This window comes from Nomia melanderi, chromosome 1, assembly GCF_051020985.1.
Source record: "Nomia melanderi isolate GNS246 chromosome 1, iyNomMela1, whole genome shotgun sequence".
Taxonomy (NCBI): Eukaryota; Metazoa; Arthropoda; class Insecta; order Hymenoptera; family Halictidae; genus Nomia; species Nomia melanderi.
The window spans coordinates 35,094,390-35,116,237 of NC_134999.1; the positions used below are offsets into that span (position 1 = coordinate 35,094,390).

Consider the following 21,848-nt stretch of genomic DNA (forward strand, 5'->3'; position numbering starts at 1 on the left):
AAATACCGATCCTATTATCTATTGCTGTAAACTGAAATGTTAAGGTGTTGCGCCATTGATCATTGTCACACGAAATTGTTACTACCATTGTACGAAATTAAAGTACAGCGAGTAAAGATTAAAATTTTCACCGTTTATATTGAAATTGTATAATATTCTTTTTGGAAAACTCATCGTTTGTGTGAAGATATACGTATACACGTACAATATAGTATCGATACATCGTACTAATACTTAACATAGAAAAATTAGCGTGGGTCCTCTATTTGTAGGCTAATTCGTTGAAAAAATACTGCACTTTGTGATATGAAAATCCACTGGAACAAGACGCGGTTTATTTTTCCTTTTGTCGACATTATATTGTATAATATCGCCTCTTAATGCATATTATGTTGACTCGTATCGCTCGTGCGATCGTAGCCATTGTTAGACTAAAGTATAAGCTAGAAGATATCGTGGCGAATTCTTTCTGTCCGAAAGAAATCATTCGTGTCCAGAAAAATATGGAATGCGTATATTTGCAAAAAGTACAGGCACTCAAATCAGCTACACTGGTATTTTTCTTTCTTCTTCTTTTTTTCATCATTTTTTTCCCTTCTTCCTCTCTATCTTTCTTTTTTTTGGTCTTTTCTTTCCTTTTCTTTTCTTCTCTTTTGATATTCAGCCTGTGTCTTCGAGCTTATACTTTGGATCTCTTTTGCGAAGCATAAGTATATGTAGTATGTATGTAGTACGTACTTTAAAGAGAAGTGTTTGGCAACGGACGCATTTAATGACATAGTGATAATTGACTATCGGATTGCGTTTTGCGTGTCTGTGGAACAGAAAATAATTAGGACACGGCTGCCGCATTCTGTATTTCAGTTTCGTGTTGTTTCACTTTACTTTCACTTGCATTCTAATTCGTAAAAGTTCGCTTAACAAACGAAATCACGCACTGTCTCGTGATATTATTAAAAAAAAAGCTCGATTCAAAATGTAAGAAGTACAACGTATAAAATTAATGTTAACTCGAAGGTGATATATCGGCATTATAAAGTCTGTTATAACGTGATTAATCAAGAAAAGTCTAGTTACGTTAAAATGGTCGAGATTGCAGTTGAAGCTATTGCATGTAGAACGTAAACGAAAATCCTGTATAGTATTTTTACATACTTACTAATATTTGAAAATGAACGAATAGAAAGCTAAAGGGTTCTAGAACAGCATGGAATACCAAGAAACATTCACCTTAGCCTTTGTACACGGAGATGTTGAATTATCTACTGCTACGAATGGAAAACATTGATTTTTCGAATGTTTGCGGCATTCGGCTGAATATTAAGAAATCTTTGTATTCAATGAAGTATTCGAGATAACAGAGAACGCCTATATTATCTTGCGTATTGCACGTACCCATATAACAAATATATCTTTACAATTTCATTACGTATTTCAAGAAGCTCCGCCATTAATCTTCCTCGAAACGAAAAGTATTCTTTTAGATGTATTAAACGCGATTGCAAAGTATTTTCTAATATTCAACCTACGAAGTACCACATTCACCATTGCTACTTGTGGATGGATTACATGTATTGGGCCTTTGTGGGCATAAAAATTCTACACAGACAAGAAATCCCCATCGTACTTCACCATTTCTTCCTCTCATGATATATACCTATCGAAACTAATAACTATGTTCACGGATTTAGTCACGATGGAGGCTTCATTGATTTATAATTTTGTAACATGGACGTAAAAATTCGGCCAATTTTAACCACTATATTTTCGAACACGACAACGATTGTATGCTTCGCGTAACAGACACGTTTTCCCTCTCGAAAATAAAGACAAACAACGACGCAGTCCCCGTTGGATAGTTTCCGTAGATTCTACTTGAAATTGTCCGCGATTATTATTGAAATTCCATTAAGAGTCGTCATTTTATAAAAATTTAAATTTCCGCAGAATTGAACCATACTTTAATCATACACATTCGACACAATCACACACCGATCTTCATATCAGTATTCAAGATGTTTTAAACGTTATTCCAAGCTTTCGGATACTCTACCATATTTGCTATTCGTACTGAGTTTGCTGTTGATGGCAGTAAAGCGCAAATCAGACGAGTTCATTAATGATTGGTACGTGTCCATTTAAATGATATTACCTACCTTCGGTTCTCGTGTCGTACGGATCTAACGACCGAAATTCTTAAAGAACTCGGATGTATCTTCATTTATTAGAAACACGGCAAGTATACGTACATCACTGATTGAAATTTATAGGACGCATTTAGAGACGATGAACTCTTCGTTCCACTCGATTGATTTGCGCTTGGAGTAATTGGTTCAATATGAACTCTGAATCCGCATGTATTTATTTCCGAACCTATCCTACATCTGAACGTACGATTCAGATTTATAGTACTTAAACTTACATTGATTAATGTTCAAGTAACAAAGTAGACGACGAAGCAAGTGACTTAAATCAATTTCGAATTCGGATCCTCATAAATGTTCGATATATGTATAGTTAACCATGCATTTTGGTATGTTTTCTGTCAAAGATTATATATTTGATCGACGATATGCTATCGAGACGCCATTGAATGTACATAGAAACGAAAGGTTAATTGAAATAATATCTAGTGACATTTCTAATTCTAAGACTGGCAGGATCGATAATAGTTTAAAGAAGGCCTATCACAAACAATACACAGATTCAGTCTTTAACATGAAATGCGATTAAACGAACAACGAAAAACCCTATAAAGTGACCTCTAACTAGAAACGTTAAAGTAACGGTTGGCACTAGAAAACTGTGTTCGTCAGTTATGAACAAAGAATACCTATCCTTTGTTACATGAATGTGAAGAGGAACAACAAAAGAGGAATTACAACTGAAGAATAATTTACGATCTTAGAAGATGTGCGGCGCTAATTGTAACTTCCATAAAGAAACAGGCCGAGCAAATACCGTAACCTGACCTTTCTCCTTCCCTCCAACTAAAAACACATAGAGCGGCGCTGGTCCATAAGATGGCGTTTCCGTATCATTAATGTCCGCCGCGGCAACTTTTGCCCGTTGTCTTTCCGCCCTGGAAGCACTGACTGCTCTTCTAGAGGGAGATCCCAACGGCAGACTTTTCGGTGGTGCTCTCGGCACCCTTTTTAATTCTTGAAGCTCTAATAATTCCGCGAATGTCTGCGAGGAGGATCTTCCCGCCTCGTCTTCTAAAACACTATCCGGTGGGCTATTCAACAATTTCGCGTACTTCCCATCTTGCGATTGTTGCTGTTGCTGATGCTGGCCTCTGCTCTCGTCCAGTCCAAGATAATTCGGATTACAAAAACCGAATTGGCCTTCGCGTATCGTCGACGTAGTCACTATTGGGCGGTATTGTTTGCATTTCCTGCCCGATGGCCAATCGTCATCGGCAAGAGGGTCGCCAGGACTTCTGGCTTCTATGCTCGCATAATCCGACGTCGATTCTTCGCCTTCCTCTAAATCGGCGAACCGAACGGACGCGGACGTAGGTATTTTCGAGGTGGTCGGAGTTTTCGGAGTTTGAAGGGCTGCCTCGTAGAGATGCGAACTGTAGCTGTCGCCGCGTATCGGCTGGCAAGCTTGATGCACGGCTGCGAAGTCTCTGAAACCGTGGAGAATTCCAACGTAGAATTTTCATGTGTCTCCCACTACGATCAATAATATAATACAACTGATTACGCCCTGACCGGTACTTACCGTCTTTCTTCTTGAACTTCTATCAGTCTGGAGGTAGGGGGTTCCTTGCGTTCTTCGTTGTCGCTGTTCTCATCTGGATCAATGAAAACCAGCCTGGCTGCTTCTACAGGTGTCAGGACTGGAGTGGGTAGGGTGAGTGCTCGGAAATTCGGCACCGAAATAGGGTCCCTGGTCATTCCAGAACTAGTAGCGATGTTATTATTGCCGATGTGGTTAGTGTCGGTGGTCTTCGACGCGGGTTCCGGTTGCTTCTGTCTTCGGCGCGCCAACGTGTTCGCACTTCGAGACTTCACCATTCCCGTGGACGGTTCGACCACTTCGGCGTCTACTTGCTGAAATGGATAATACGAGTTCGCCTGCGGGCAGGCTCAAATTGTCACATGCGCTTTCATTGCAAACGTGAAACTCGATGCGTGCGTGGACAAAAGACAATAAGCGGCAATCAAAGTGTAGAGAATTCAGCTCGTGTTATCGTCGTCGAAATTCTAATTACACTTACCTCCTGTGGACTCTCCTCGTTATCGTCTTGACCGCTTAACACGGAGTAACTGCATTTTGTCGGGTGACTTAACCGCGATAAGTTGATCTGCGACAGTTTCGAGATCTCTTTCAGAAAACTGGGTCTAGCCGGTGCTTCGTTCGGTGATATTCTACTGTTGTAAAGCCTCGTCCTCTGATTGCGCAGCTTGAGTTTCGGATTGTCGATGTTGGTCCCTCGTATCAGCAGCTCCGACACCGCCAAAGCAACGCTCTCCGCTCTTGGTTGAGGCTTGGGACCCTGCACCGATAATTTCTCCCACGTTTCCGTGCCTAAGGAAAAATTTAGGTGTCGTCTGGTCTCGTCGTGGCAATAGCGTAGAGGCTTCATTGATTTCTAAATCGATTACCGAAATGAAACCTCCAAAGTTCGTTCGTAGCTAGACCGCCGCTTTCTCCGCCGAATATTAGCATACAGCTGGGAAGTCTGCATGCAGCGTGGCCGTGAAGAGGGCCTGGCCCCGGTTTATTTTTCAATAGAAACCAAGAAGCAGTGTTGACGTCCCATCTCCAACAGTCGCTTCTTTCTTGAAGATCGGTCATACCTCCGTAAACGTACATCACGTCTCCGTGTAAAACGGCAGAATGCTTGTGTCTCGCTGCTGGTCCGCCTTCGCCGGACGAAAGTAGGTGCCACGATTCCGTTTCTATTGCATATAGTTTTTTGTTACATTATGTATATCAAACTACCAACGAGCATTACGATTTGTCGTATTACCGAAGTGGAACGCCCAGAGTTCTGGGGAACTTCCTCGGAGATCTTGGTAACCTCCGTAGATGAGCATTTGCCCGCGATGAACTAGAGCCGTGTGGCCTCTTCGACCCCTAGGAACTGCGCATCCTCTCTGCGCCCTCACCTTCCTCCACATATTTGTCTAATAAAAGTAACATGTTATGATTGAATATTATACATTCAAGAGGAATATTAATATTATAGCTTGCTTTGTTTGTAAAAGTAATCGCGGAGGTCTTTGTTAATTTATCAATATTTACGACGTAGACGACAATAGCCTTAGAAAGTCGCTAATTTCGCCTGGACGGAAGACTTCTGAATGCCGAAATATCTCTAGGGTTGCTCGCAACAAAAGGTAGGAGAGCTCCAATTTGTCACTCCCTTCTTATTACTCTTTGAATAGCCTCGAGTTTAATACGGGAGGCGACCTAACGATACTCGTGGCCTTTTTCAACGCCGAAACAGTAGCGACCAGCGAAGCTTATTTAACAGTTGCGTAATGTTTGTAGAAAACGGTAATATACCGCGGTGTGTTAGTGCGCCGTTCTATTTCAATCTGTACACCTTGAAGAACTTCATGTGACAATATATAGGGCACAAGTAACGCGTGAGTCACTTTAAAATGTATATAGATGCTTTTATGTACACTGCACGTTTAATTTTATCAACGCAATCGATAGATGCGGTTGTTCGATCTCAGATAGCTTCACCGTTCGTTTAGAAGAAATGCGGTGAAACTGGAATTAATAACGACAGTCGTTTTAATGAGTACCGGCAATCATTGCCTTGGCATAGGGTCCGCGATGGTACGCATAAAGGAAAGAAGATGGAAGGAAGGAAGGAAGGAAGCGAGGTATATAGGCTGTACAGCAGGGGTGCTGAAAGTAATTACGTAACTTGAAGTACGTGCCTAAAGTTGATAGGTCTGTACAGCCACTTGCGTTTACCCCGTATTACGACGCGAGGGGGTCGCAAAAGGGTGGAGCAGTCGGTAAATTCGCCATCGACGTTAAAACGCTGTAAAATTAGCGAGAAAACAGTTATCGCCAACGATCCGGACACTTTTAAATCATCAAAGAACCTGGAGACGCGGTAGACTGATCACCGCTTCGAGTGAAACGAACGATCCACGTTCTGGGACCGTTGCGAGCATAAAACATTCAACTGGTCTCGAGTATTTGTTCCCGGTTTCCAGTAAACGCGGGAACAATGGGAGCGCAAAAGCATGACACGTTTTATATTTCCGTTCGTTCGGCAAGACGGATCGTAATTGCGAAATTCACCACCGAATTGACGTTCATCTTTCTCATGTATCGCGCGCGTCGAACTTCGGATGCTGAATCATGTTACCGTTGACGTGGAATTGGTATTGCGTTTCCCGTTTATTTCGAGCTGATGAATTTTTAACGATGCGCAGGTGGAGAGCGGGAGCAGGAGCAGGAGCCCTTGGGAGGATAAGCGCCATTCACTTTCGAGGGTACGAAACGCAAGAAAGAGCTGTTGACACCGGCTGTTGCCAACAGTTCCCACTCTTCAATGGTATTCCTACATATTAAACATTTCTTAAACTTCCATTGTCTCCGTCTCTTATCCATTCGCGAGCTTGCAATAGCAAAGAATCATCGATCTCGCGTGTACCGACGAACCATTGCTCCAGATTCGCGTGAAACGCGTGAACGCGTGAACTCGCGCAACCCCATAATCAAGCGGACCTCTCCTTTCATTTCTGTAATTCATCAGACAATATTTTTCTTTTTCGAGAAGTGCTTGAATCTGTTTTACGTCGCCCCTCGTGTGTCTCGATAACGATGCCGTAACTCGGTGTCGTTCCTCCCAAAGGAAACTCCTAATGATCTTACTCGTCCTGGGATGGGGAGGGGAGAAGAGAACACGTGCAGGGGCTACCGATATACAATAAGAAGAGAGAGGCGAAAGAATATCGCACCCTCGGGAAACCGCTAAATCAATAGAAACGTCATCGGGTACAAGCAGTTTTACACGAAAACCTCCGCTCCTTCTCCGTTCCTCCCGGACTGGAGGGGGCGGATTGTTTACCAACCGATGACACGCAACGAGGGACGGCCACGAGGCTCGACCGCATCGAGCAGTCGCGATTGTTCTGCCGTTGTAGTAGTCGGTGAAGTGGCGAGGAGTCCTTAGGGAAGACGGGAACGACCGCGTCGCGTGAAACGGGCAACTAGAAGATCGTTTCTCTATTTCACGAACGTGTTCCATTCGTATGCGAGAGCGCAGGCGTACACGTGATCCAACGATGTAACCGAAATTGCAGAGAAACTCGTCTGTCTGTCGTGCCGTCGGACCAGTTCCGATTACGAATTTAGACGAGACGCGCCGAAGCAAGGTATTGCCAATCAACGTTGATTCTGCCCTCCGCGTCTCGTTTACTAAATCGAGGGTGCCGAATCCCCCAGCCGTGATGCCTGCAAGGGCCAAACCGACCGCTCGGAGGTTCTCCTCGATACTTCACCGGATAAATCACGAAAATTTCATTGACCGATCCCGTTCCTCACTGCCGGATTTAAATAGTTTCGAACTCGGGAAACCGCCCTCCCGATCGATTAGTAAATGTTAACGAGGCGCAACGCCGCTTTGACTGAAGTTCGTACGTTACCTTGACATTGTAAACCCACAATGGCGTTTCCGTGCCCGCGGAAAAGCCGAGCTCACCCCCGAAAACGTAGAGGCAGTCCTTGTACGCGACCGCGCTGTGCTCCTGAAGTGCCGGCGGTCTCTCTCCCGCAGGATGCAATTCTTCCCATTTGCTCTCGGCTGTAAAGAAAAACAAAGAATGGGGTAGCGCGTACGTCGGCTCGTTAGTCAAAACGGTTTCGTATGCCAGTCCCTGTTTGCACGGTGGTGAATAAACACGATTTACACAGCCTCGCTTTTGTGCGTTTACGCGAGGGGGAAGATGAGACTTCATAGTTGAAAACAAGACTTGCGAACGAGGAGACAAAGGGCCTCGCATTATTTCTCTCGCGTGGTACGCATAATTTAAGTTCCTTTCTCTAATGCGCGGAGAACGTTTCATTTGACTGAGGAAACTTACGGAATAGGATAATAAATTCGGAAAAAACGTGTTGCGATCTCATAGGTGTCGAGGAAAACCTTTTCCGCCACGCTAAATCACACTTTCACCCGCCCCGGCAATCTGCTACTCTGAAATAAATCCTCCGAGTGGATGGGGCTTCCCAAAGACATAGAGAGAGAGAGGGAGAGAGAGACAACAGGAGATGGGTAATGCAGGAGGGTAGGGCTGGAAGCTTAAATTTAAGCAGTGCCAAGGGCACGGTAAAAAGCGAAACCTTAATGGAAAGACTGGAGGCACGATGATGTTACATCTTGCGTATCGGAAGAGAAACACAATAGCATAGAGTTTCCAGGAAATATGTTTTTTCAAATGATATTCGTAACAAGGGATGCGGACAAGTAACGCGAACGAATTGTCTCTATGTCGGTCGTTGGACTGTACACCGTCCGAGGGTGGAAAGACTTCCTTCCCTCGAATGTAATCGCTTAACAAGTAAGACCTTTTTCACCCTTCGCAAGTTTTAGGAATGAGAGAAAGGGATGTTCCCCTAATTCGACCGGAAACGAATAATTTGCGCTACGCGGACAAAAGAAGAACGGGTGAAGTGCTCGGCGTAAATTAGATCTACGAATTCCCCGAGTGTGTTCTAAACGTTTCGCGGCGTGATTTTGCAATATCCTGAAAAGTTGTCCGCGTTTAACACCTCGAGTGTCCATGTAATAGCTGGCTACTGGAACGTGCTCGAGAACAAAGCCTATGAAATTTACGTAAGAGCCGTAATGTGCTGGCTGAAGTAGTTGCAGCTCTTGTGGACCGGCGCTAAAGATGCCCGACATTGATTACGTGTACGTGTCGTATCTAGTTGGCTAAAAGTGCTGTTCACAAGCTAAAACCGTGACGATGCTTCTGATGAAAAAAGAGATCGCTTCGGCGCTCGAGCGTACATCCACTTGGGAATTATTATTCGCATCCGATACGTAACCCCGCCTGGAACGAGAAAGATGAAAAGGGAAATCTCTAGTCACGACAGAAATTCATTTAGCATAGGTACCGACGCGGGATGCAACGTCGAAGGAACCCCTCGCCTTCGTCACTGGTCGAAAGCGAGGGTGAAACAAAAACGTCCGAACGATGAAGTGCTCTCAGGGTTCGAGATATCACAATATTTTTGCAAGATCAAGTATCGACAATGCTATGCTTTTAAAACATACCGCGGGATCCCTTCGGGTAGTGTTTGTCCCTAGAGACAAGCTGCCGCGACCAACCCTTCTGGTACTGTTTTAATATTCTCTCGTGTTCGCTGCCGAACAATCCCCCCCTGATTAATAGAGATTCTCTCGGCCGAATGGTCAACGAGCATGAAATTTGTAGTGCAGCACATCTACCGTACCTAGCGCGACACATGGCCGGGAAATAATGGGTAATTTGTATCGGCTGAGACAAGTTTGCGCGATATAATTTAAACGTTCGTAATTTTTCGTAAATCCACATTCAACGAGCGCGCGAACGAGAATTATCCCACGATCGAATGAATCCGCGGGGAATCGTTTCGAACGCTGCTGCCAATTATCGGAATTTATATAAGTAGTTGTCTATTCCGAGATTCCGAAGTTTACTATTCCGCGTACGAGCAGAATTTCCGCATGTCGAATCCCCGTGGAAACAGCCGTAATTGTGGTGTATCGTCGGCGGCTTTGGTTGATGTACGTAGGCTTTAATAATGGCGTATTATTGATCAGGCTGAACCCTGTTTAAATTCCGTGACGCACCCCTCATTCGCGGAGCGAGACGATGGGGTGCGTTGGTCAGAGATGCTGTTCGTGTACAGTACTCTGGTTACCCAGACATCGGGCATTAATGCCCCTTACGGTCATAGAAGGATCTTCTCTATACCGGAATTACACTTTCTCTTTCGACTGTCTAATCCCGCCGAATGAAATGAAACGGATGACCGAAGTCCTTCGTATATTCTGCTGTAGGGAGAGGCTAAAGTTCCCGTTGTCATTTGATCACTTACCAAGACTGTATCGCCAAAGATCTTTGAGGGGAAGATTGCCATTTCGTCCTCCGAGTAGATATACGTGCCCGGCGAGCAAAGTGGCGCTATGCTTGCTTCTGGAAGGTGGTGCAGGTCCATTTTCTGTGCCAGCCGCGGTAACCGAGCTCCACATTTTTTCCTGCGGTAGGAGGTCCTGGAATCGATTGATAATTGTAAAGGATTCTTCGCGGAATGGGACAGATGGTAAGTATCGTTGAACGCGCGCCGGTGTCATAACTCACGACAAGAAGGTGAAGCGCCGAAGCGAATGGGAGGGAATTCGATGCGCAATCTAATCTTTCTGTCCCGTTCGTTGCAATAAACTAGAGGCGGAAAGCCAGAAAACGGCATTTCGAAATTATCTTATCTCCGAAGGTCTCCCACGTTGTCTTTAAACATATTAGCGGCCACCCATGTCAGCCTACTTGAAATTCAATTACCAGAGCTTCGAAATCGAGTTTCGGGTAAACGAATGCACCCTCACGCACCCCAAACAGGCGTACGCAAATACGGCTGGCATGGCAATAGGTCCGCCGGTAGATGCGGCGCTACAAATGAGATTCACGTCGGCGGAACGGTGTGCGCGTGGTTTTGTACGGCGGTGGCGAAGAAACGCGTAAAAGGGAAATCAGGGAACGCAGGGAAAAATAATGGACCCACCTTCTCGTCAGGTTGCTAGGGAAAAAGAGAACGCCCCGGTGTAGGTTTCTCTATCGTTCGTTAATTTTAATGAACGGGTTCCGCCGAGATTTAAATATTTCTCATTCGATAATTAATTCAAAGTTATGAAAACGCGACGGGGCTTCCCGCAGAAATGTTTTTAGGTCGTCCACTAACCTAACCCAAAACCTATTAGAGAATACGATACCGTAGCACGGTTCGATGAATCCCTCGCACGCTCGATAAACACATCCCGCGCTAGAAATATCCGAGAACTGAGATTTTTAATCTCTCTCCCGTCCCATCAGCGTTACATTCTCGCCAGCTTGACTCTTAATAGAAATGACAACGGCGTAAGTAATTCTCGTGCCAGGTGCCAGCGCTCCTCGTACATTTGCAAGCCTTTTATTTCCCGTCGTGGAATCAGTGGACGGATGTCGAGCGTAAGAAGAACGTCGCTCATTTCTGTTTCACTAGTTCAGCGATGTATTTTTTCTCACGCGCGTTCGTACTGCCTTTTGTACGCGACTTCTTCTAATGAAACCGTGTTTCGGTGTTACTTTCGTGTTTGAGCTCGCGTTTATCGAAAGTGAAAGTTTATTCGTCTCTGTTGGAACGGTACAGTTACTAACGCGCGTCGAATCGATTGGATTCGCAGATTAAAACGACACCGTGCGATGTGTATTTACATACTTAGACGTCGTTAACGCCGTGATGCATGAACCGACACAGTAGTTCGCCATATGATTCGAACTGTCCGAAGCAAGGCAGACAAGTGCTACTTATATCAGGGCGAGAAGGGATGTCCGGAGAATGGGGAGTCTCGATGAATTTTCCTCGTGTAGGTTTTCCAAACCTCTATCTCTCCCTCAATCTCTCTCTCTCTCTCTCTCTCTCTCTCTTCTTTCCTCGAGTATTGTTTTACCGAAGCAATATACCATCGTCTGCCGGGTTTCGAGTACACAGCGGGGAAGCGCTTTCTTCTTCGAGCCTCTGACGAAGCCAGCATGGTTTATCGACCGACGACGGCAATTTCATTTTTTTCCACGTTCGATACCCCGCGAACGCGCGACCGTAAAGATTCGACTGGATTTCCATCGTTCGGCTCCCTTTCCGGTTGTAAAGGCGAAGGGAGAAATCCTAGGAGGGGTTCTCTCTTCCTGTCCCCCTCTCTCAGCTTAACTCGAGTCACGAGGGGATGCGTTGCCGCTACCGGATTCCGAAAAGGGAATGCAGTCAGACAATTTCCTCTACCGCTCGCGACGACACCCGCGCTTCTCTTGATTCCTCTATGATGTTGCTAGATGTTCCTTTCGCCGGCGTTTTACCATTTGTCCGAGGATCTCCCTACCGCGGGGATGCTCGACGCGTTTCCGGCACATTGCCCATCCCGTTTCAGAGTCGATGACTTTCGATTACTTAAACGCCAACGGTTTTCAAAGATCACTTTCGATTTTTCACCTCGAATCGGTGGAATCGCCTTGTCCCGACTGAACTCGGACTCTCTTCTCCTTCCTCGATCGAGGAAACGAGTTCGGAGTCGCTCGTCGAGTCGGCGGTCGTGTAAATTTCTATAGGGCAACGTGAACGGGCCTGATAATATTTTCAAATGTCGGATATTTTTAGCGACGTACCAGCGAGATACCTTTTACGCGGACTTCCGTGCAAAGATCATTAACGCATTCTCACGTCGGGGATCAAGGCCGACTCTCATTACAGTGGATGCGCATGTAAAGAACCACTTTTCACTGTACACCTCGTCGCGCAGTCTTTTACCTTTTCTCCGTGGCTTTTTCTGCGTTCTTCGTGTGCCGAAAGAACGAAAAAACGAAAAAGAACGCCGGGAAAATGATCGCCCGCCGCGTGCAATATTAAACACCGTTACGGAAATGGAAGCTACACGTGTGTCCCGAGGAGTTCCACGCTCGGCGTTCGCTCGTTAAACTTCAAGGAAACGTTCGCGTCGCGAATCGTTACGACGACAAATCTATCGTTTCCATTGATTTATCGAAATAGTGTCACTCGTGAGATTTATAGAGCCGCGCGTTTGTCTATATTCTTATCTAGGGCTGAGGTTCGCGCGAAACGTGCGAGCGATGCACACGCGACGTTATCCGAATTACGGTTGGCGGATAATTTCTCCGAACCGGTGGATTTCTTTTCTGACCCGATTTTCTCGCGCGACGAGCCTCCGGTGACAGGTGGAAGATCGTTTCGCGGTTCTCAGCGTTGTTCGTGGCACGCGCGTGCCGAGTTAGCACCGCTAGGTGGAACGAAACCTTAAAAGAAAATCATGGATGAAAAGCGATGCGGAGCGATAATCCTTGTTTGTTAATGTTCGTGGTATCGGTGCCCCTGAGCAGGGTATTAGGCCGAGTTGGGTTTCTATAAATGAAATTAAAGCGGTAACAGCATTTACAGAGGTCCGCGATTGCCATCGATCAATCTTTACGCGGCAACCTCCACGCCGCGGACGCGATCGTGACAGAAATCGGGTGCAGCGGAAAGAGGCGGACGGCTGCGATTTATAATAGAATACACGGCTGTATAAATTTCGCTCGTCGGATAATAAAGAACGTGCAGTGTGCAAGGTTGTTGAAGCGAAGAACATTGATTTTCCGGGAGGTTAAGGACACCGTAAACTGCAGCCACCACGTGACTTTACATAGCCGACGCGACGCGCCTCCTAAATATGTATCTTGAACGTCTTCTTCTCCCATCATTGGCTATCCGGGTCGTTGTTCGTCAAAGAACTTTACTTCGTTCTTCGATCGTGACACGAGCATCGGGTTGATATTTGGTGAACGTGCACGGTTACGCGGCGATGTCGCGGCGAGGTTGTATCGGATTGAAGTGGAACCAATAAATTTTCGGCTGCTTCGACCCACATTGAATTTCGAAGAACCACGCCGAAAAAGCATTGGCGACGGACCGTATTAATTGTGGGGTGATGGGAATATGCAAGGCGGCCGAGGGTAACGCAATTTAACAGGCTTACCTCTCTACTCGGTAAACCCTCTATCCCGTTAGCTGATGGCGAATGCAACTTGTGACCCACATGCAAGCGACGATTAAATCCGACTAAGCTCTCGCCTTTACGGTGATAAGAACTCGGCTGTATCGTCTTCGACAATTAACCTTTCGTCGGCTGGACGTGCATCCTTTGATCGTCGGACCTTAAATTATGTGGCTTAAATGACGTGCCTTGAATGGATACATGGCGACCGCAGATCGCGTGTATGGTCCGTTTAAAATGATCTCTTACAGTTGCCCACGAATTTTCACTGTATACCTGTTGTTGTTGTTGTTGTTGTTGTTGTTGTTGTTCTTACTGCCGTTGTCGTTGTTGTCGTCGCTGTACTAAGGTGCAATACGACAACGAAGCATCACGCACGAGACACGATACGGGAGGAAGGAAAATTTCTCCCTGAACATGTTTCACCGCGACACGTTGACTCGCATTGACACGCGGTTTATCTTCCGAAACCGACAAGTTTGCATATTGTCCGTAACCGAGGTGTGCTTCGTAGCTCGAGGTGTCCTAAACTGTTCGGGACTTGCACACATTTACACCGTAATGTTTCTCTCATGAACGCCCCAAAAGCCCCGTAATTCACGAACACTTGAACAACAGTTAAGGAAAACGCGTAATATTCTGCGCGGTGATTTCACCAGCAGCAGGCTCGCCGATTACTCATCGACAATCAACGGACCGGTTCGGCGGGAGATCTCTCTCGTAGCGTATTGTTGTCATGAATTGGCGAAAAGGAACTACGAGAGACACGATGCCACGAGGACAACAGCACTCTGCGTGCACAACGTTTCCTCCGTACTGCGTCCGGGTCGAGCACCTACCTAGTCGAGTCGTCATCGAGGACTCGACGCAGGCGCCCGAAAGAAAACCACCCCCTGTAACCCGCAAACTCGATCGCCTCCATCCCCTTCGGCTCGGTCGGGGGTGAACATCCGCGAGTCAAACGCGCTGTACCATACCCTCGGGTATATGTGCACCGATGGACAGCGGAATGACCGTCGCCGTGGGAACGATTCGACGACGTCGCAGATGCATGCTCCTTTTCCTTACTTTTCGAAAGCATCAATCGTATCTTCCCTATGAACCCAGCAAAACACCGTCGATTCGCAGGACGCTCCACATATGGAAATCAACACCGATCGTATCTCCGTTCAATGCCCTCTGCAAAACAGTCGTGTGAATCGCAGCGATAGCTATTCGGTCGCGATGCGGCAGAAATTTTGAGAGTGGAACGTGCGAGGTATACCTGTGAAGTTACATACGTGGCATTCCTTCGAAAAGAAGGGAAATTCGAGGCGCATGGAACTCTTTATCATCGTACATGCACATCGACATCGGATTGGATGGATCCTGCCTGAAATGTTCCGCACCGGACTGGCACGAAACTGCTTCTGAGTAAATTTCTCTGACGGAATAACACTGGTAAAGTTGCACATGCGCCAGCGTCGGTTCCCATGGAAACGGGATGCGAGCGGCCGCGTGTGAATGCGTATTGATTACTCTACTCTTGCTCCATTCCGCGATCTCTTGGTCCTCGTCGTATCTCCTCCTGTCGCCCCTCCGCGACCCTGGTTCTCTCCTCTTTTTTCGCGGCACCACCTCTCTTTCGGTTCGTCCGCGCAACAAATCTTTCCGTTCCATCGACGAGCTTTTCTGTTCTCCTCCGAGTTAGCCTCGTAACATCGTATCCCCGCGCGCTCCGCGGTCACGCATTCCTAGGAAAGATTCTTCTTTATCAGGCTCCTTGACTCACGGCACACGGTGGATTTCTGCGTTCCAAACGCGCACGATTTAAGCGGGAACTCCAATCGAAGCGTAGGAGTTTCCCGACGTTGACCACTTTTTTTACTTGCCTTCTACCGCTGAGAACGAGATACCACTGTGACGTAAAGCGCGCCGTAATCACGCGTTTCTTTCCTCACTCACTTACAAAGTAGCCTTGGTAGGATACGAGACGAAATTTGCGGTATGACGCAACGAGATCAATTTTAGATACGTTAAATACCCAAGCGGAACAAATTATTCTACGTATTTTGCAACGTCGGAAGCTACGTTCGAAACGTCGGGCGGATGCGGGCAGGCCTTCGGAAAGTTTAAAAGGGAAAACAAAGTTAGCGGTGTAGGCCGAGGTCTTTCTGCAATAGAAATAAGCTTCCACTGCGAGAACTGAGTAATTTCAGCTGTACGACGAGAAAGTGGAGAAGATAGGGAAAAAGGTACGCTCGCGACACGCAGCTTGAACTTCCGGGAACATGTAGCGCGAACTAGAGGTTAATTAAAAGATGCACCTAGAGGAACGTGAACGAGATGCAGCTATCAGTTGTATTCACAACGAACGGGTCATTGATCCTCGAACGGTCGCTTTACAGACTTCTCGACCGTATTATTCAACAGGACAAATACTCTCGCTTTGAAACTGTCGCGCAGGAAAATCGGCCTGTCGATGTTTTCCCTTCGTCGGACACGAAACCGCTTGTTCTCCTTTCGTAACGTGGGTACGATAGTTATTAGTAAATTTTATATAAAACTCCGGTAACAAACTGACTTTAATTAAACAGTTAGCGTGGCTACAGAAGCGTTGTTGGCTCACTCGTGTCACTTTATTTTCACCGACACACTACTGTGCATCGTTTTGTCACACTTCGTGATTCGCAGGGACGCAACCAAACCATTACAATGTCTCCTCGTAAACGGTGTTTCCTTTGTGCCCAATCTTCGTCGCGTTCGTATGCAACGAGCGTAGAAATTGAGCGATAAATTGATTAGAAAACTCGAAGAGACCCGAGTATAACTGTTACCAGGATGTCGTAGGACAATTTTAGTTGAGAAAGATGGCAACGGGATGACTCGTAGCAGTCCTGAAGGGTAAGTGCGCGACAATTCTCCCACGCGTGACCACTCTATAAAAAAGTGAAACTCCGCAAAGAAAAGAATCACTTTCGCGTGGTCTTCTCGTCGAGAAGCAGCTTCAAAGTTCGCGTCGATTTCGAGTAATCCAGTTAGGAAGAGGAAACTCCTTCGATCTCCGTCCAACCGAATCTCTTATCGTCATGGGGCAACGACTTATTCGCGTTTCTTTGCTGGCAACAGTCATTTGCTACGCGTGCAGCGAGCGGAATAAATATGCCGCTATTTCGAATCTATCGCGGAAGAAACCTGTTGAAAACGAATTGTTCGTAAGCATAATACGCGGTGAAAACTCTTCGAATCTGCAACAGTCGAGCAACGACACCGGACAGTACGACAGGAGCTTGGAGAAACAATCGAGAGCTACGGTTCATCGCGCGGAATCAGAATCGAGAGATAAGTTGCGGAATGAAAATAATCGAAGAAAGAATCCGATGAAATATCTTTCATAGTGAATTGAAATGTGCAAGTTCCAGCTGTTGCGGGCCGAGGCATGGTTCCGGTGCATCGACACGACCTGATACGTACCACAATAAGATTCCTGTGGACAGCAATCGATACTCGTCGCAATACGGTGAACGTTTACCGATCGATAGGTGCTAAGATACTATACATTCTAAGTGCTAGGGAATGAATGCAAACTGTAACGCAACGAAATGATAATCGAATAATCTATAGATACGGCTGGCAAGCTCAAGGGCAACCTCCTGATTCAAGCGGAAACACTCGAAGACCCGGAGGTGGAAACCACGGTGTGCTCTATGAAGGAAACCAAGGAGATAGGTATCCGTTTCCTCTAATACCCTTACACTCTTATTTTCCCGGTAGTCTTCGTCTGTCCCGCATTGATCGTTGAATATGATCTCATACAATCGTCAGATTTAGCTTCCGTCCGAGTTATGGAAACGGAAATTCGCACAGACCTTACAGCTACGAGACTGGGACGTCTGATGGGTACGGGTACGGTAATGGTGGCTATGGAGGACACGGCACTAGCAGGCCAACTAGCTCTAGCGGGTCAAGTGTGAGCAGCAGTTACGGAATTTCGGGAATCCTTGCTAACGGCGACGAATTCGGATCCGTGGAGCCAAATTATCCAGAAGGGAGCGCTCCGTCGGTGCCAAATATTCAAGCGCAGAAGGTAATACCTTCGCAATCCTGGGTAATGCCTGCGACGAGCAAGATTTCATCGAGATTTTTTCGGCAGGCGGTAGCTTTGAAAGCATTGGCTGGTGTTGCTTTGATCGGCGCGGCGGCTGCGTTGGCTACAAATCCTGTTCTCTTACCAATTGGTTTAGTATCGGGGAGAAGGAAACGATCGAATTTGCCGGTGCGAGAAGGAGATGCACGTATGCAGTTTATTTCAAGGATTCTAGACAATAAGCCGCGACGAATCGGTAAACTGTAGTGTCCTCAGTTGCGTTTAGGCGATCTAAGAACGCGGAAAAAACACCTTTACAAGAAATAAAAGTAATTAAACCTTGCGATGAATTAAACTTGCGTTTATAGACAATACAACATTTACGTATTGTGTATATAGTCCTTATATTCTATGTTCTTACTGTTCCGTTACCATCCTTGAAATTTCGTCCCTTTTATTCGCCGAGAATCCAAAGCTGAAATTAATCGAAATCTCAATAATTAAAAATTTATTTGTATTCTTTCAATAATTAAAAATTTATATAGGAGCATAGTCAAAGTTGTTATTAACTATGCGATGATAATAAAGTTAGCTAGAATAAATTAATTAATTAAACAATTATTCTGTACAGATAAGTATACAGGGAAAAAATTGATTATTTATTATGAATTTTATGCAAATTTAATGTTAAAATCAAAATGAAAAATATTGTGCTATATAGTGACTCTGCGTGACTCTATTGAGTTACTATTTACGTGTAGTAGATGGCACACACGTGACTTTAAGACGGAAGAAGGGAACTATGGAACTGACGTGTCCTTAATATGAAACAACGTGGCAGCTCCGAGACGTTTTAAGTTTACCTTTGCGGTTCGTAAATCAGTGGCAGAGAAGTAATTGTTGAATCCGGTAATGTAAATTTATAACAGTGGCTCGATTAACGGTATTTAATCATCGAAATCGTCGAAATACGTTGTACGTTTATTTCAATACGGACGCAAAATATTGAGGTTATACACCAATGATATTCATGTAATTCAGTGACAATAACGATTTAACCCATGAAACGCGTAATATCGGTGATAAACGTAAGCGTGACAAAATCAAGAAGTTGACGCGCGTGTGGGTGGAACAGCTGTTCCATTGACTTCGAGTTTTATAACATAACTACTTTTGTTGTTCTACATGGGTACGAGAAAGAAAATGTCAAGGGATATCATCGTGGACGATGATATCCACGAGTGTAATCACGTGCAGGAACCTTCAGATTTACGGGGTGACGAAAAAAATATTGTTATTCTTTTATTTTTGTACCTCTTACAAGGCATACCATTAGGTTTATGTGGATCTATTTCTATGCTACTCCAGAATAGAGAAGTTTCTTATCGTCAACAGGTAATCATTTTCTCTGTTTTATAAATCATTGGCACCACAGGAACAGCTGTGGTAACTCATGTGTTCTTTTGTCGTTAGGCTGAATTTAGTTTTGTGTACTGGCCGTTTTCATTGAAACTATTTTGGGCACCAATAGTAGATTCCGTATTTTCTCGTACATTTGGCAGAAGGAAAACATGGTTAATTCCTACTCAGTACTTAATGGGTTTTTTCATGCTACTTTTATCCAGCCATGTAGACCGCTGGTTGGGTAACGAAAGCAAGAAACCTAACATCGAAATGTTAACCATGTTGTTCTTTGTATTAAATGTCCTTGCTGCTACTCAAGATATCATAGTAGATGGTTGGGCTCTTACAATGCTAAAAAGGTACAATTCACCGGGCTAATTAATATGTATATGTTTACATGGATCAACATTCAATGTTCAATGTACGTTTTTTCTTGTATTAAGGTGTAATGTGGGTTATGCATCAACTTGTAATAGCGTGGGACAAACTGCTGGTTATTTTATCGGGTATGTCCTCTTTATGGCATTAGAGTCTGCTGAATTCTGTAATAGTTACCTAAGATCTGTTCCCTATAAGGAAGGAATATTGACCCTATCTGGTAAGCTATTTTGAAGGGAATTACGTTTCAATGATCAATGGTTACAGCTTGTTATATCTTTATATAGGATTCCTTTATTTCTGGGGTTGGATTTTTGTAATTACAACTACTTTACTTGCATTATTTAAATATGAGGAGATGGATAAACTGCACAAGAATGATGAATTAAGTACAGACATTAAATTGGCTTACAAATCTCTTTGGAACATTGTTACATTGCCATCAGTAAAGATGATTATTGTACTTTTGTTAACTGCTAAGGTCAGAAAATACATACACTTAATATGTTAAGTATTACAGTTATAGAATAGAAAATAATACAATATTATTGCCAATTGTAGATAGGGTTTTCTGCTTGCGACTCGGTAACGGGTTTGAAATTAGTGGAGGCTGGTATACAGAAAGAAAAAATAGCTCTCATGGCTGTACCAATGATACCTCTCCAAATACTATTGCCATTGGCTATTTCAAAATACACGGCTGGTCCAAAACCAATGGATGTATATATAAAGGCAATGCCTTTTAGGTAAACGAAAAGCATCTTGAATAGTGTTTCATTACCAGGAGAAAGAACACTTAATTCACATTCATAATTAATTGTACAGATTGGCTTTTGGACTGGTAGCAGCATTTTTAGTATGGGTAACACCATATGTAATAGTGGGTGGACAAGTTCCAGCTTACTATTTCGTTTCCTTGATAGCTTTGTACCTTATACACCAGGTATACAGAGTATTTCGTACGCGTAAAGGAAAATAGATTAAGAAGGAGTAATATAAAATTAGCTTTCCCCATCTTAGGTCTTTACCAGTAGCATGTTCGTCGCATCTATGGCGTTCTTCGCGAAAATTAGCGACCCCGCCGTCGGTGGTACTTACATGACGTTATTGAACACCGCATCTAATCTGGGGGCCAATTGGCCAGCAACAGCGGCTCTCTGGTTCGTCGACACGTTAACGTTGCGGCAGTGCAGCACTAATTCTTCGAATGACTGCAGCACGGTTTCGAAGAGAGAGGTTCGTTCATGCTTTATACAATAATCTTTGAATTCTGTTCGATCGCGAACAGAGGTTGTTCAGCGGTTATGTACAACAATTTCAATTTTCAGCTATGCACAAACACGCACAATGGTGTTTGTCATATGCGGCTCGATGGTTATTACATAGAAAGTGTTTTATGTTTAATTATCGGGCTAATTTGGCTCAGGTGGGGTCGAAGGAAAATTGAGATCCTGCAAACAAGACCGATGTCTGCTTGGAAAGTTGTCCTTCCAAAGCAGAACAGATAACAGTATTGAACTGACGTTGGATATTGTTGACACGATACCTGCAATTATAAATATTTGGAAGATGTATAAATTAATTATATCGGTCGCATGCCGGCTTCGCGTCCGAATTATTTCCCGCACATTTACGAAGTGTTCCAATCTCATTAGCGCAACGTGACAAGGCCTTTCTCGGGATTGCGTTCGTTCTTTTCTCCCCTTTTCTTTCTTTATCTTTTAGCTTTTTCTTACTCTCGCAATCGAACTTGCGTTCTGTTTAAAAGGCAACATTAAAATGCAATAGAAGTGGAAGTTACGTACGAGTAACGTTTGCTGAATATTCAACGGTCAATTTCTACAGAATAACGCGATACCCTTTCGCACGTTTGGCACAATGCTAATTGTTAAACAAGTACTGCGTTCATTCCGACATTACTGTATGCGTGTGTGAACTTCTGAAAAAAAGAAAAGAAACACTCGTTCGGGTTGTACAGTTCAAACCGCGGATACCAATATATTCCATTCCCTTTAGATACCGCATCAACGCGTATGGTGCATAATGAAAGCGTGTTATCCTTCTATGAAGGTTAGTAATCTTATTTATGTTGTAATATATGCAATATATTGCACTCGTTTAGATTTTACCATATTTGTTATTGGTATTGAATGGTCCACGAAACCTGCGGTTGTGATTGTTCGCAGTACTTATGAATCAGTATGTAATAAGTACTTATTTACATGACGTTAATAA

At 44.6% G+C, this 21,848-nt stretch overlaps 3 protein-coding genes and 1 long non-coding RNA gene across 20 annotated transcripts; 2 read left to right on the forward strand and 2 right to left on the reverse strand.

The window, feature by feature from the left end:
* Positions 1-112: 112 nt before the first annotated feature.
* On the reverse strand, positions 113-2,305 carry LOC143175177 (uncharacterized). Its single transcript, XR_012999890.1, has 3 exons — positions 2,157-2,305; positions 739-814; positions 113-317 (listed from the first exon to the last, which is right to left on the reverse strand). It is a non-coding gene; the product is annotated as an uncharacterized LOC143175177 (long non-coding RNA).
* LOC116426902 (uncharacterized) lies at positions 113-17,272 on the reverse strand. Of its 12 annotated transcripts, none has more exons than XM_031976545.2 (8): positions 17,219-17,272; positions 10,069-10,243; positions 7,632-7,789; positions 4,985-5,141; positions 4,617-4,913; positions 4,229-4,539; positions 3,730-4,085; positions 113-3,634 (listed from the first exon to the last, which is right to left on the reverse strand). In XM_031976545.2, exons 2-8 carry the CDS (start codon positions 10,220-10,222, stop codon positions 2,905-2,907), a joined length of 2,163 nt encoding a protein of 720 aa, XP_031832405.2. In that variant the 5' UTR covers positions 10,223-10,243; positions 17,219-17,272; the 3' UTR covers positions 113-2,904. The 12 variants fall into 12 exon arrangements, with proteins under 12 accessions (XP_031832405.2, XP_031832402.2, XP_031832404.2 ...); XM_031976542.2 differs by lacking the exon at positions 17,219-17,272 and adding an exon at positions 13,748-13,892; XM_031976544.2 differs by lacking the exon at positions 17,219-17,272 and adding an exon at positions 12,526-13,125.
* Positions 11,201-18,303, forward strand: LOC116426904 (uncharacterized). 6 transcript variants are annotated; one of them, XM_076372864.1, is made up of 6 exons: positions 11,201-11,367; positions 16,439-17,086; positions 17,160-17,286; positions 17,369-17,473; positions 17,570-17,831; positions 17,898-18,303. In XM_076372864.1, the coding sequence occupies exons 2-6, from the start codon at positions 16,834-16,836 to the stop codon at positions 18,096-18,098; spliced, it is 948 nt and encodes a 315-aa protein (XP_076228979.1). In that variant the 5' UTR covers positions 11,201-11,367; positions 16,439-16,833; the 3' UTR covers positions 18,099-18,303. The 6 variants fall into 6 exon arrangements, with proteins under 6 accessions (XP_076228979.1, XP_031832408.2, XP_031832407.2 ...); XM_031976548.2 differs by having other exon boundaries at positions 11,240-11,367; positions 16,153-17,086; XM_031976547.2 differs by lacking the exon at positions 11,201-11,367 and adding an exon at positions 11,448-11,590 and having other exon boundaries at positions 14,894-17,086.
* A 290-nt stretch (positions 18,304-18,593) lies between these two features.
* LOC116426884 (acetyl-coenzyme A transporter 1) lies at positions 18,594-21,815 on the forward strand. The gene is made up of 8 exons (XM_031976508.2): positions 18,594-19,226; positions 19,305-19,594; positions 19,679-19,833; positions 19,901-20,094; positions 20,175-20,359; positions 20,439-20,556; positions 20,634-20,849; positions 20,942-21,815. Exons 1-8 carry the CDS (start codon positions 19,017-19,019, stop codon positions 21,119-21,121), a joined length of 1,548 nt encoding a protein of 515 aa, XP_031832368.1. The 5' UTR covers positions 18,594-19,016; the 3' UTR covers positions 21,122-21,815.
* The last annotated feature ends 33 nt before the right edge of the window (positions 21,816-21,848 follow it).